The sequence below is a fragment of the Micropterus salmoides genome, unplaced genomic scaffold (genome assembly GCF_014851395.1).
Source record: "Micropterus salmoides isolate LMB-PRFRI ecotype aquatic unplaced genomic scaffold, ASM1485139v1 Ms_hic_scaffold_18, whole genome shotgun sequence".
In the NCBI taxonomy this organism is placed as follows: domain Eukaryota; kingdom Metazoa; phylum Chordata; class Actinopteri; order Centrarchiformes; family Centrarchidae; genus Micropterus; species Micropterus salmoides.
In genome coordinates this window covers 26,408,318-26,420,696 of record NW_024040928.1, presented here as the reverse complement: position 1 = coordinate 26,420,696, position 12,379 = coordinate 26,408,318, and the positions used below count along the sequence as shown (strand labels likewise).

The window sequence follows — 12,379 nt, the reverse complement described above, 5'->3', positions numbered from 1 at the left end:
AAATGAACACATTTAATCAAGGTGGATGAGTTCAACTCATGATAAATAGCCAGCAGGGAGAGTCTGTGTTAAAATAATAATAATAAGAAGAATGCATTACATTTATATAGCGCTTTATCATGGAAACTCAAAGCGCTTCGCAGTGAAGTGGGGGGGACTCACCTCAAACACCATCAATGTGTAGCACCCACCTGGGTGATGGATGAACGCTCACCACACATCGGTTTGTGTTACATTCTGCCTGTCAGCCATGTTTTAGTTTAGCACTCTGAGTTTTGGTCAGTTGATTATCTGTTATTTTTGGTCTGTTGTGTTTTGGGGTTCTGTCTTGTCTGTTGTCCTGTGTCCAGTCTGTGTTTATGGTGAGCTCTGCCGTTTTGTTGTCCGTTTGGTTCTGTGTTAATCTGTTTTTGTTCTGTTATCCTAGTCTGTTGTCTGTGTTGTCCTGTTATCTTGTCTCCCTTATCCCCCCTGTGTTCTTGATTCTAAGATTTGAGTTTTGCATCTACATTTCAGTTCTGTGCTGTTGAGTTAAGTTTGCTGTGAGTTTACTTATTGATCAATTTGGTATCTGTTATTTAGTCTGGGTTATTATTTACCTAGTTATTTAGCTTGTTGCTAATTTGCTCTGTCATGCAAAAGTCCAACATTCTGTATTTGGGTTGTTTATATCCAATAAAACTGCTAATTCTCACATCAAAATGAATGTAAACAATGCTACTGTTCACATTTCACTTGCTTGAATGTAAAAAAAAAAAATCACCCTGGTGGAGTCCAAATAGTCTGTTTCCTGTGACATTGTCACTTTTCAAGATTTAAACCAAATGTTTTACCAATTTATTTACCAATACCAATTTAAACCAAACCTTTGTATTTCTGTACTTGCATTTTAGCTCAAAGTTTAAAGAACTCTTCTGTTATTCGCTATTGTGAAGTTTTAAAGTTGACTTTTAAGGTGTTTTTGCGTAAATCTTTTCTCTTATTCTGGTACAGTAAAAAGAAATAAATGACACACAAAAAAAAGTTGAACATCATCATTTGTTAGTTTAAGAAGAATTGTTTGCCTATATATTACTGAGTTTCTTTCTTAATAATTTTATAAATGTTTACAAGAATGAATGTGGAATTCAAATCACTTATAATTTAACAATTACAGATGACATAAGAGCACTTAAACAACAAGTTAAAATCTCATGGTTAAACCCCCAAAAGTACAGTTAAGGTATCATCCATCCATAAACCCTGCACCGTGTATACTTAGACATTTAAATATAACCATACATTCATGAAGCCTATGCAAAATAATCTAATACTTTTAACATTAAATATTCATTCACTTGCGCTATTTGTATTTGATTGCAATCTACAGAACACATGACTTTTAAATAAACATTGTCTGTTGTTTGTTTTTTTGTTCCGACAGCACCTAAAGGCAGCATCATTAAACTGTAATGGGATTGGAGGAGAAGGGAGAAAGAGGCGTGGTTAAGGCCATTCGTAACCCGACACCCGCCCCACGCGCTGGTTGTTTCTTGTTATGCCTGTAAACTTTCTCCACGAGCTCAGTGAGCGAGCGAGCGGCGGACCGTTGGTGTCGTGTCTGTCTCTGTGCCGTGACGGACCCTCCTCCGGTGCCTCGACATGAGCTAAATCATGTCTGATTAACGGTTTAATTTCGGTTCATTTGGAGCAAGCGAGAGATTAATTAACACCCTTTGGAGAAATGGAGGCTGTGAGTAAGTGGACCCCGCAACAAGTGGTGGACTGGATGAGAGGTGAGACCGCCAAAGGGAGAGGGGGGGGGAGCTAACGGTCCGCTGTTAGCGGTTAGCTTTTAGCTTTTAGCAGAAAATAACGGCTAATTCAGCACTTTAACGGCTTGTTGTTGGGTTTAATTAGTTTTTAGGGAAATTATTAAGGTTTTAAAATTTGTTTCTCAGCTGAAACCTCCCCATCAATCATCAACTTGATCCAGCAAATCACAGATTATCATTAAATCATTTAAAGTTATAGTTTACATGGTGTGTTTTTTTTTTTTTTTTTTTAATATTTATATAGCACATTTCAAACAGCTCAGTGCTTTACGTGGGCAAAGAGAAGCATTAGAATGGCTGACAAACAATTACAGATAAATAACGCAATAAACTCTTAAGATGGAATAAAATTAATTAACACAAGTAGAATAGAGAAGAAATACAGTAACTGAGCAGTGAAATGATTGTAGACTGAAATGAAAGCACTAATTAAAGTATAATCATGCAACCCATATGACATATTTATGGTAAAACCTTAATGATTTAGCTGGGGTACTGGTACTGTGGTTACTTGAGGAAATATTTGCAGTTTTAAATTTTAAAATTACTTCTATTTTCACATAGTTGAGAAGTTTTTATTGAGTCTTTCACAGTTCAGTGTTAGTTAGTCCCTGTATTAAAAAGGACGTCTCAATCCATTTGAATTTAAAGCAGATTGTGTTTTGGATTTTGGTGGTTTTAACGATTTGTTGTACATGTGGATTACTTACCTTTATGTCAGATTTAGGGCTGAGTGTCCTTTGATATCTGTAATACTAGGGCCGGTGCAAGGCACAAGAACTGTTAAAGTACAATAGTTCTAAAATGTGCAAAAATTGGTTCACAGTTTTATATACTTGGTGCTTATCAGCTTAGCGCATTGCCTTCTATGGCAACAGTTAAAGTATACTGTATGTAATGAGGTCCAGGTTAATTAGGTTTGTGCTGCAGGCTGTTACCTTGTTTACCTTTTTTACTGACTGTCATATTTCTGCACTCTGCAGCTGCACATGTGACAAGAAAAAACACTTTGCTGCTGTATGGCAACCTGGCGAGATTTATACACACACACACACACACAGATCAGCCATTAAGTGACAGTCAGGCACATAATTCTGGTTTGATAAAAATGTGTTTGTAATTATCACGAGGTTGGGATAAGCAGCAGCAGTTTGTGTTGCGGTGTTTTGAAGTCACAGTTTGTCTTTTATGTGACAATAGTTATTTTTACACTATATAACATTTGACATTTTAGCGTTCTTGATTACACTCAGTCTTCCTCAGAGATGAATAAAAGTAAAACTTTTAACTAAAAATCTGCCATGTGCACATGGTGCCCATCCGCCCAGGACTGGAAATCCTGGGGGGAAAAGATAAAAATATTGCCCTGAATGTCCTGGAAAACAATGAACTGACCTGGACACTTTTTAATGAGCAACAACAGGTTGTTCTGACATTGGTGTATATAAATTGTCATGGGCCCAACAACCTCCCTAAAATTGATTGTGTACTGTGTGTTGAGGAACAAGTTTGATTGAAAATAAACCAAACAAAACCCTTACCCTATATATTTTCTTTTAAAGGTAAATGATGGTAAACACTGAAACCTGTAGTTCAAGATTAGTATCAGCAGCAAATGACTGAGTATAGTCTTTTACAGACCTAATCCAAAAATTTCTTCCTTTTGGTAGACCTGTAAATATGTGTCGCCATTTCTTGATGCTAACAAAGATGGTTGCCAGAAATGATAACCGTTTGCTTGTCTGTCTAAACCTAAGAGGAAAAAGGGGTTGTGCAGAAAGATAAGTTTAGGAAAGTAAAAAATTTTAACAAAATATATGGCTTTGGTGTATTTATAGGCACTCAGGTATCACGGGTAACGTTTCAAAAGATACAAAGCCCTTCAGATAAGATAAGCCTTTACTGATCCCCAGAGGGGAGATTAAGAATTAGTATAGATAAATAGAGAAATGTAAACTAGCCTGTAAAGCAGTTCAGTTGCAAAATCTTGTTTGTTTTTTAAACAAAATGCCTTAAATCGAAGTCTCTCGCTCGTTGTGGTTCTCTGCGCTCATCTCTATGGTCTTAATCCATTTTTGGTCCAAGTAATCAAAGTCTGCAACTGTTTTCCTCATCGCAAAAATCATAGGACCCTACACACACATACACACAAAAGCATACCAATACACATGTCATTTAGCAGCAGAAACAATGCAGAGCTGAGCACCGCTGGCGGTCAATAAAGACCCAGACAATACCAGCTCTTGACAAATGTCGGCCTCCTGCCGTGTGGAGGGTCAGCAGGTTGCTGGGACTCTTTACTGCGGCAGATCTGACTGTTGTTCTGCATGAAAACAACGCGCCGGGGTCAGTCACATGACCTCCATGGCTCCGTTAAGCTTGTTCTCACCCCGTGTCTCCTGTCACTCTCTGTTCTGCTGTCGGATTAAGACAGAACACCCAAAAGAATCAGAAGGTATCTGATCAGACAAAATATAAACACAAACATTCAGTGCCAACGTTCGCTTGATTCATGACAAATCTTACTTTATTGCAGTAGTAGTTTCATTAAAAGACTCAGTGCTTCCTAAAACAGCTGCTCCATTGTAGTTTTTATAAAATGTTATTCAAACAGGCAGATGTAGTGCATTTGCTGGGGACTATTTTCAGCGGCGGATGAATCCACATGTAGTACTCTAGTGAGTACTTGGGGCAGCAGGATGGTGTATGTGGGACGGAGTTAGAATAAACTACAGTGTGTTCATGATGATGAAGGAACACCCAGTGCAGCAGTGAGGCTCACTGATGGGTTTTTAATCTCTTTTGGACAACAGTGGAGCTCTGTGGAGACATACTGAAATCTCTATTTTTGTCTGACCAAAAGAAGAGTTTGTTTAATATCAAAAGACTAAGAAACGACTTCGACTTCTCATTTTAGAAGCAGGAAGCTGTAGCATTTGCCAGAAAGTGATGATTTTCTGCTGACTGACTAATCAATGAATTGGCTAATCGTTTCAGCTCTATATGTTAGTAGATTTATATAGGCCATTTTAATAATATAGAATATTACCAAACTTAGTTTTTTTTAAATGGTGCATTTTCTCAACACAGTCGGGTGCCAAACAGTTTCATTCATTTGATATTCTACACTGTTGAAAATATATAGTTTGCTGTTGTGGTTCCTTACATGAAAGTGGAAGCTGTACATTTTCCTGTGTGCTAAGATTAAAAAGCATTTTGATTTAAAATAACTTTATATAATCAGTCAAGTGATAAGCAGACACATGTTGCATCATAGAAACTACATTTGTCATTGATCCGAATCCTATATTTACAGTTTAACAACAGAACAGATGACTGCCTCCGGCCTAAGGGTGTGTGTGTGTGTGTGTGTGTGTGTGTGTGTTTACTCTCCTTGTACGACTCAAGCAGCAGGTTCTTTTCATGGTTCAGTCAGTCTTGTTAAAATCCTTTCTGTTTGATCTGCAGTAGGTTCCCACAGGCCGGCTGTCACTGAGCCGCAGAAACACCAAAAGTATCATGGAAGTTGGAGGTGTACTCCTGCAGAGTGGTGGTCTGGGATTATGGGTTTATATGGGAAGGACAGAAAACATTTCTGCCAACACTTCAGCAAAACCTCCTGAGTTACACAGGCTTGTTTACAAATCTCGACGCCAAACATCACAATCATTCATTTGTGTCCCCAGTTAATCATCAAGAGTAGCAGTTATGGACAGTTGTTGAGTATATGTGTAAAAAATGTTTCATATGTAGTGCGTCTGCATGTCCTGGACAAGTCTGCAGTTGTTTCTTGATGTGATGTTCATCTGATGACCAAACCTGTGCTGTAGTCTTCTTTTCCAGTTGTGATACTGGTCTAATCCTTTATTCAAATTGGCATGAAATTGTGTTAAATCTTGTACTAAGCTGTGATTTCATTACTAATTTAATATGGTCGAAACTAGCAGCTGTACAAAAACCCAAATAAATACCTTCTAAGAAAACTAATTAGCTAATTTGGTCAAAGAATAAACTAAACCAGCAATCTGACAAAGCATTCAGTGCCAACTTCTGATACTTTCATTTTTGTTTTTGGACACATTTCAGTCCATATCTGAAAAAGTTTACTTCCATCTGAACCAAGATAAACACTGTGCAGCTCTCAGATGAGTAAGTTCGGTCTCTTTTTTTTAATTTTTTATTTACAAACTGATAGACTGATCAGATAGCTGTAGCTTGGAGGCAAACGCATAACATCTGAGCTCGGCGTGTTCAGACAAATGTACATAGTTTTCTGCTCGACTGGCAGGTGCTGTCACACATTGCAGGGTAAATGACGACATAAGTGGTGAACAGGCTGGATAAATAAGGTGACACATCCAGCTCTCTTTATTCATGGGTGTGTACAAATACAGCCAATAAATGAGAGGATGGACTGGAATTACTTATCTGTGTGTATCACAAGAACACTGAGCAGGAGTTTCTTTACATTACTGAGTTTAGTAGATTAGAAGCTGGGCGATACATATTGTGATATGCAGTAAGACCAGATACAGTATAGTTGGGGTTTTGTTTAGTAGAAGTTGAACCAGGTAGAGACAATATTACTGATATTAGCTTATTAGAGATATATGGTGTCAGGAGATAAATGACAAGGATATATGTTTGTGTCACCAGGATGCTATTTGTGATCCCTTTCAAGACTGTTTGTTTATGTTATGCATTTACATTAAAAAACAAATATTGGCAGACAAAAATCAATATTGGCTCTGGCCTCAAAAGTCCAGTATTGATCGGACACTAGTTTAAAGTAATATAATGACATAGCTCAAATGTTGAGAGCTGAAGTTTAGTCTTGTGAGATGTGGTTGAATGCCCCAGAAAAAGCCAGTAAGTGGATGTTGAGGTTAGAATATTTTGTCTGAGCTTAAATGTTTTCTCGTCCTGGTGGTGAACTGTGACTTGAATGTTAAGTCTCTGCCTGTGGAACCCGACACAACCAAACAATTACTGTTTCTAAAAATGTTCCTGTTTTTATTCCATATCTTATAAAATCACCAATAATGATTCGCAAACGCACAATCTCAGGATATTATAAGTGAATTATAATCATTTGTTAGACGTGCTTGATTAATCAAGTCAATATTGCTGAGCGCTGTGTTCTTATCTTGAAATAAAGTAAAGTTTTGTTAATTCAACGTGTTTTCCCAGAAAGTATCGGCCCTACTCTTAGCAGTCATGTTAAAATATAGTCAAACCATTTAGTCAAACCTTTTACATTTCAAGCATAAAGTTTGTCAGTCTTATCTGTCAGTAACATTTAGTTGATTGTTTAGTAGATCAACAGAAAAAAATCAGCAGCTACGTTGATGATTGACTTATCGTTTAGGTCACTTTTCAAGCAAAAATATGTTCAGTTGTGGTGATGCGCTGCTTCTTTGTCTTATCTGATAATAAACGGAGTATCTTTTAGGGTTTATAGACCAAACTATTCATTGATTACTTGAAATAATATGGGAAATATATATTTTTTTCATTCAAGGGCAACAGTGCATGAAATAATTGTAAAAAGGTTGCAATATTAAATCCTTTTAAAAGCTTTGATTAACACCAAAACCAAACCTCTTGCCTGGATTTCTACCAATATAAACAATCATATAAAAGATGTCCATGTAACATCCTTTTCACATCCAACAGATTTATAGTTTCTACTTGTTTGGAGGTACAGCAATTTGTAAAATCAGATTGTTATCATGTACTTTGACTCCTGCTCCTCCCTGCCAATGTTGTTTTGCCAAAATAAACTTGTTTTATCTTTGAAAATGCTGAACAGTGGAGAGCAGCCAAAGCTCAGCATCGCTGTGCTTTCAGTTTGAAGAATTTTATCTAACAAAAGACCTTCCTGCTGGGACTTTTTAAAATTTTGCGATGAAGGAAGGAAGGTCACAGGTCTGGGAGACTGAGAGAAACATATTTTTATTACAGTTATTAAACAATGTGCCTTCATTTAGTTGTATAAAGGCCCACACAGCTGTAAATATCTATAATGTGGTTTAATCGCTGAACCTTCGCATCATATACCATTCAACTAAACACTGTACAAATACCTTGATGTTAAATAATGTCCACATAACAGTAAGTCAATTTCCAGGTTTTCTTTGGTTGAGTTGTTGAAATGGAAATGTTCAATTTCTTTTATTTTTGTACTGAACAAAATTATAAACGCAACACTTTTGTTTTTGCCCCCATTCATCATGAGCTCAAAGCTCTAAGACTTTCTCTATGTACACAAAAGGCCTATTTCTATCAAATATTGTTCTCAAATCTGTCAATCTGTGTTAGTGAGCACTTCTCCATTGACGAGATAATCCATCCACCTCACAGGTGTGGCATATCAAGATGCTGATCAGACAGCATGGAGATTGCACAGGTGAGCCTTAAGCTGGCCACAATATGTTATATATGGTTTATTTTGGTTGACTCTGACCAGTATGAAAGCTTAAAATGAGTCACATGAATCCCAAAAAGCATGTTAATTGGACAGAGTTGGTGCTTCTGCTTGGCAGGGCCATGGTCATCAGGAAACAAAGGCGCAGTTCAAAACGGCATCTTTTTTAGAGCTGCAAGATGCAACAATCAAAACTCAGTCAAATCCCTAAAATGAGACAATTAATCTTTCTTTTACATGATTTAATTTTTCCTGTGCCCCAGGTGTGCATCCGATATGAGTTAATTAATTGTTCTCTGAAATTTTTTTCTCTAAAATGTCAAAAATAGTGACAAATGTCTGTCATAAGTTATCAGAGCCCAGCATGGAATCTGACCAGCAGTCAAAATATTTTTAAAAATATCTTTAGTTTTGATATGAAACAGAGAATGCATCAAACCCCCACATATTTAGAGCTGCCGGCACATGTAATATTTAGATATATTTATTGAAAACATACAGAAGTCTCTCTCTCAGGTTTCTTTTTTCATGTTTTACAATTCAACATTCACCAACACCTCCTCCCTCGTTCCTACTAACTACATCTTGTGATGTCTGACATAGAGAGATTCTGGGTTGCTACTGAAAATTAAACTTTAAATTTGAAGTTGAACAACAGAAAAAGACAAAAGATTAAATACAGGACGACTAATCTGCCAATCATTTTAGCTCTGTGATTTCAGTATTGATTGATCTCTCCTCCTGTGGTGTTAACACAGACAAACTGCTGAATATAAGCATCAGGCCTGAGTTTATTATGTCTTCTTCTACCCACAATGCTTTGAGTTTTGACAATGCTGGCTTTGGTTTCCAACACATCAGCAAACAAATAGAAAACAAAGCCTCCTCTCCTCATGTCTGCGCCTGTCGCCAACAGGACTCACATGAGTGACAGCGGACAGGTGTTCTGTTTTTACTCATCAGCTGGACTGAATCCAAATCAGCAAGGTTGGTTGTTTGTTCACTGGGAGGAGAACCTCTGTCACTTGAGAACATCGTCACCAGCGTTCAGTTTTGTTTTGTTTTTTTCAGAATTGACTGATAGATTATTTGTCAGCAGCCAGTTTAAAGTCTCCACAGGCTGATTTTCATAGGAATTAACCACAAATAAAATAAGAAATAATAAAATAAAAAAAAGAAAATAATAAATAAGACAGGATTTGTAATGAAAGGGTTAGACTGAACAAAACCAGAACTCTGTCGTTTTTCTCGTTAGTTATCTGATAGAGATAATTGAGGAGAGGAGTACTGGTGATATATTTATTGAGAGTTTCAGTTATCTTATTGGTTTTCCTGGATGTTTACAAAGAAAACAACCGAGTGAGGTCACTGTGAATTAAATGACTTCACTTTGAACCATGTAACATGTAAGTGTAGCTTGTAGTAGATATAAAAGGGCAGATTGTCCTGATTTTAGATCAAATGTTTTTTGTTGTCTTCCTCCCAATGTTTTTCTTATCAGTGAAACTGAGGTCAATGAGGAAGCATGGTGAATAAGAGGAAACATCCATGTTTTCTACACTGAGCACCTCTTCCTGCTCTCATCTTCAGCTTAAGAAACAAACAAACAAACAAAAAATCTGTAAATCGAGAAAACAATCGACAAACAACGAAAATAATTAGTGCAGCTGATATCACCAGGTCAGTGAACCATGATCCAGTATCCTATCCACTGCAACACTACACAGATAACAGTAATACTACGTGTATTTACAATTTGGTCTAAAAAATTCCCAAATACCCAAAACAAAATGCTAGAGATGTCCTCACATGTCAATAAACCTTCCCATGTTCCTGCTGGAGTGAGTCAAACAGTGGATTCTGTGAGAACTGATCTGTGTTAGTCTGTAACATCACCATCATTCATGTAACGCCTTATTAAAGTAAAGCAGATTGTGGGAGATTTGTTCAACCTGCGTCAGAGCTAATGAGTCCAACAACCTCAACGTCATAAAGAACTGAATGATTAAAACCTGCAGGACTGGTATCCGTGATATAACAGAATATTGGTTACGTATTGGTACGATAATTATCTGTCGATTATTGTCTCGATTAATCAGTTGTTTAGTCTATAAAATGTCAGAAGATAGTAAAAAATGTCGATCAGGGTTTCCCAGAGTCAGAGAGGACGTATAACCTAGCTAGCTCCAATCTCTCATCCAAATATGGTCACTTCTGGTTCCAGAAAAAACAAGATGGTGACGGCCAACATGCAAAACCAGAGGTTTCAAAACAGTAGTCCACAAACCAAAGTCCAGTCTGTGGTTGTGTTACTGTTTTTATGATTTGCTCCGCCACTACCCCGGCCTCCCAGTTCTCAACCAGTTAGACGTACGTTTTCAATCTGCCATTGTGGACCACCCGTTCCTGTGGATCTGCACCAGTCCCTGCTGTTACTGGTTAAAGTGGGCTGCTATAATACAGCTCTCTCTGCTCTGCACACAGTGAACTCCCACAATTCCTGTTTGTTTAATTGTATAAGACTGCTGAGCGCTCAAGGAAATCCTTTTTCCTCTTGAATCGCGTTTGTTCGACAGACTGTGTACCCCCTCCCGCTGCCTTGTACCGATGAGATGAATGGACGGGGTGTGTGTGATTGAGGGACTGGTTTTACAGAGGCCCAGTGAAGCTATGAATAGCCTTAGTGCTCTTTTGCCACTTTTCCTCTCCGCTCTCCACTCTTGTCCTTTTGTGATGAAGGTGGGGTAAATATTCCCATTGTTGCCCCCAGCCGGGGCGTGTCGGGTCCGAAGTCGCCCTTGTGCTTTAACAACACAACACGCGGCACTTGTTGTAATGAATAGGTAATGTAGAGTTCAACCGGGACAGTCTCACAATGCAGAAAAATGTTATCGAGCACTTCAATCTCTTCTGGAGTCTTTTCCTTTAAAAAAAACACGATAATAAACCTCATGTCAAACTGAAGTGATGTGATGTTGTTTCACTTGTTCAAGCTGCAAGTTTGTGCTTTATTAAAGGGTAAGTTAAGTATTTTCTAACCTGGACCCTATTTTCTCGTGTTTATGTGTCGGTTTGAGTAATTAGGACACATTTTTTGAAATTGGTCCAGTATCGAGCAAATGCGCTCAGTCGGCAGCAGTGAAACAGGGCTGCAACAAAATCCTTGCGGGCATTTGACCCTTTGCTAAGCCACGCCCAAATATGCAGCTAGCCAATCACAGCGCAGTATAGGACTCGCTCTAACTGAGGTCCGACACTTTCATGGCTGCGCTCTATTGACTCTAATGCAAAAGGAGTTGTTTTCTAGCTTTTCTTTTTGCTGTATTTTTCCAGGAAATGGTCAAATGCTGTTCCTCACTTGTAATAATTACAGTTGCTAACCAGAGAGGTTGAAAATGCTACGTATTTGTATAGCGCCTTTCTAGTCTTTTTGACCACTCAAAGCGCTTTTAAACTACATGTGCATTCACCATTCACACACTGAGCCTAAGTGCTCAAACACCACCCTAAGGAGAAGTATGATTTTATTCCCTTTCCAAAACCTAAAACAAATCCAAAATAATGTAGTCTGGATTGTTCTTAATTGTAATGTTAAATTACTACTGAATGTAACGTTATATTGCCCTATTGCCTACCTACCCAGCTGTACAGGAACAGTGTTAATCCTTAATATCATTGCCCTCTGTCTCAATCCTCAGGTGATGGTGGTTGTTCACTTTTACTCTGATCGGTAGGCTTTAGCTTCTGTCTTTGTTTCACATCACTTTGACAGCCTGAATTACAACCTTCAAATGTTGAATGCAAACCTTTCTGAGAATGCTTTATTAATTTTTCCTAAAATTAAACTATATATCCAGAGAGTGCAGTTGAGCATGAGAAATGCCAACAGGGCCGACAGTTTGTGGGACTTAACGGTAACTAAGGGGGGCGTGGCTTAGCAAAGGGTCAATTGCGCCTCGTGAAAGTACGTCCACTAAAGTGCTTGTTTTTGCCATTGACTCAGAATGCGAATGACAACAATATGGAAAGGATCTCTACAAAGTGGGAACATTTTTTTGTTTAACCGTAAACAGTTGCTATATCACACGCGTCAAAGCCACCAGACTCCATTGACAAAAATGTAATTTTATCTTTCTGG

General features: G+C 37.9%; 1 protein-coding gene across 1 annotated transcript in view; it reads left to right on the top strand.

Moving 5' to 3' along the window:
* Positions 1-1,533: 1,533 nt before the first annotated feature.
* The window catches only part of cnksr3 (cnksr family member 3), a 54,391-nt gene continuing 43,545 nt past the window's right edge, over positions 1,534-12,379 (top strand). The window contains exon 1 of the mRNA XM_038727741.1: positions 1,534-1,775. Coding sequence (XP_038583669.1) covers positions 1,724-1,775 — 52 coding nt within the window. The 5' untranslated portion in view covers positions 1,534-1,723. The remainder of the gene's footprint in view (positions 1,776-12,379) is intronic.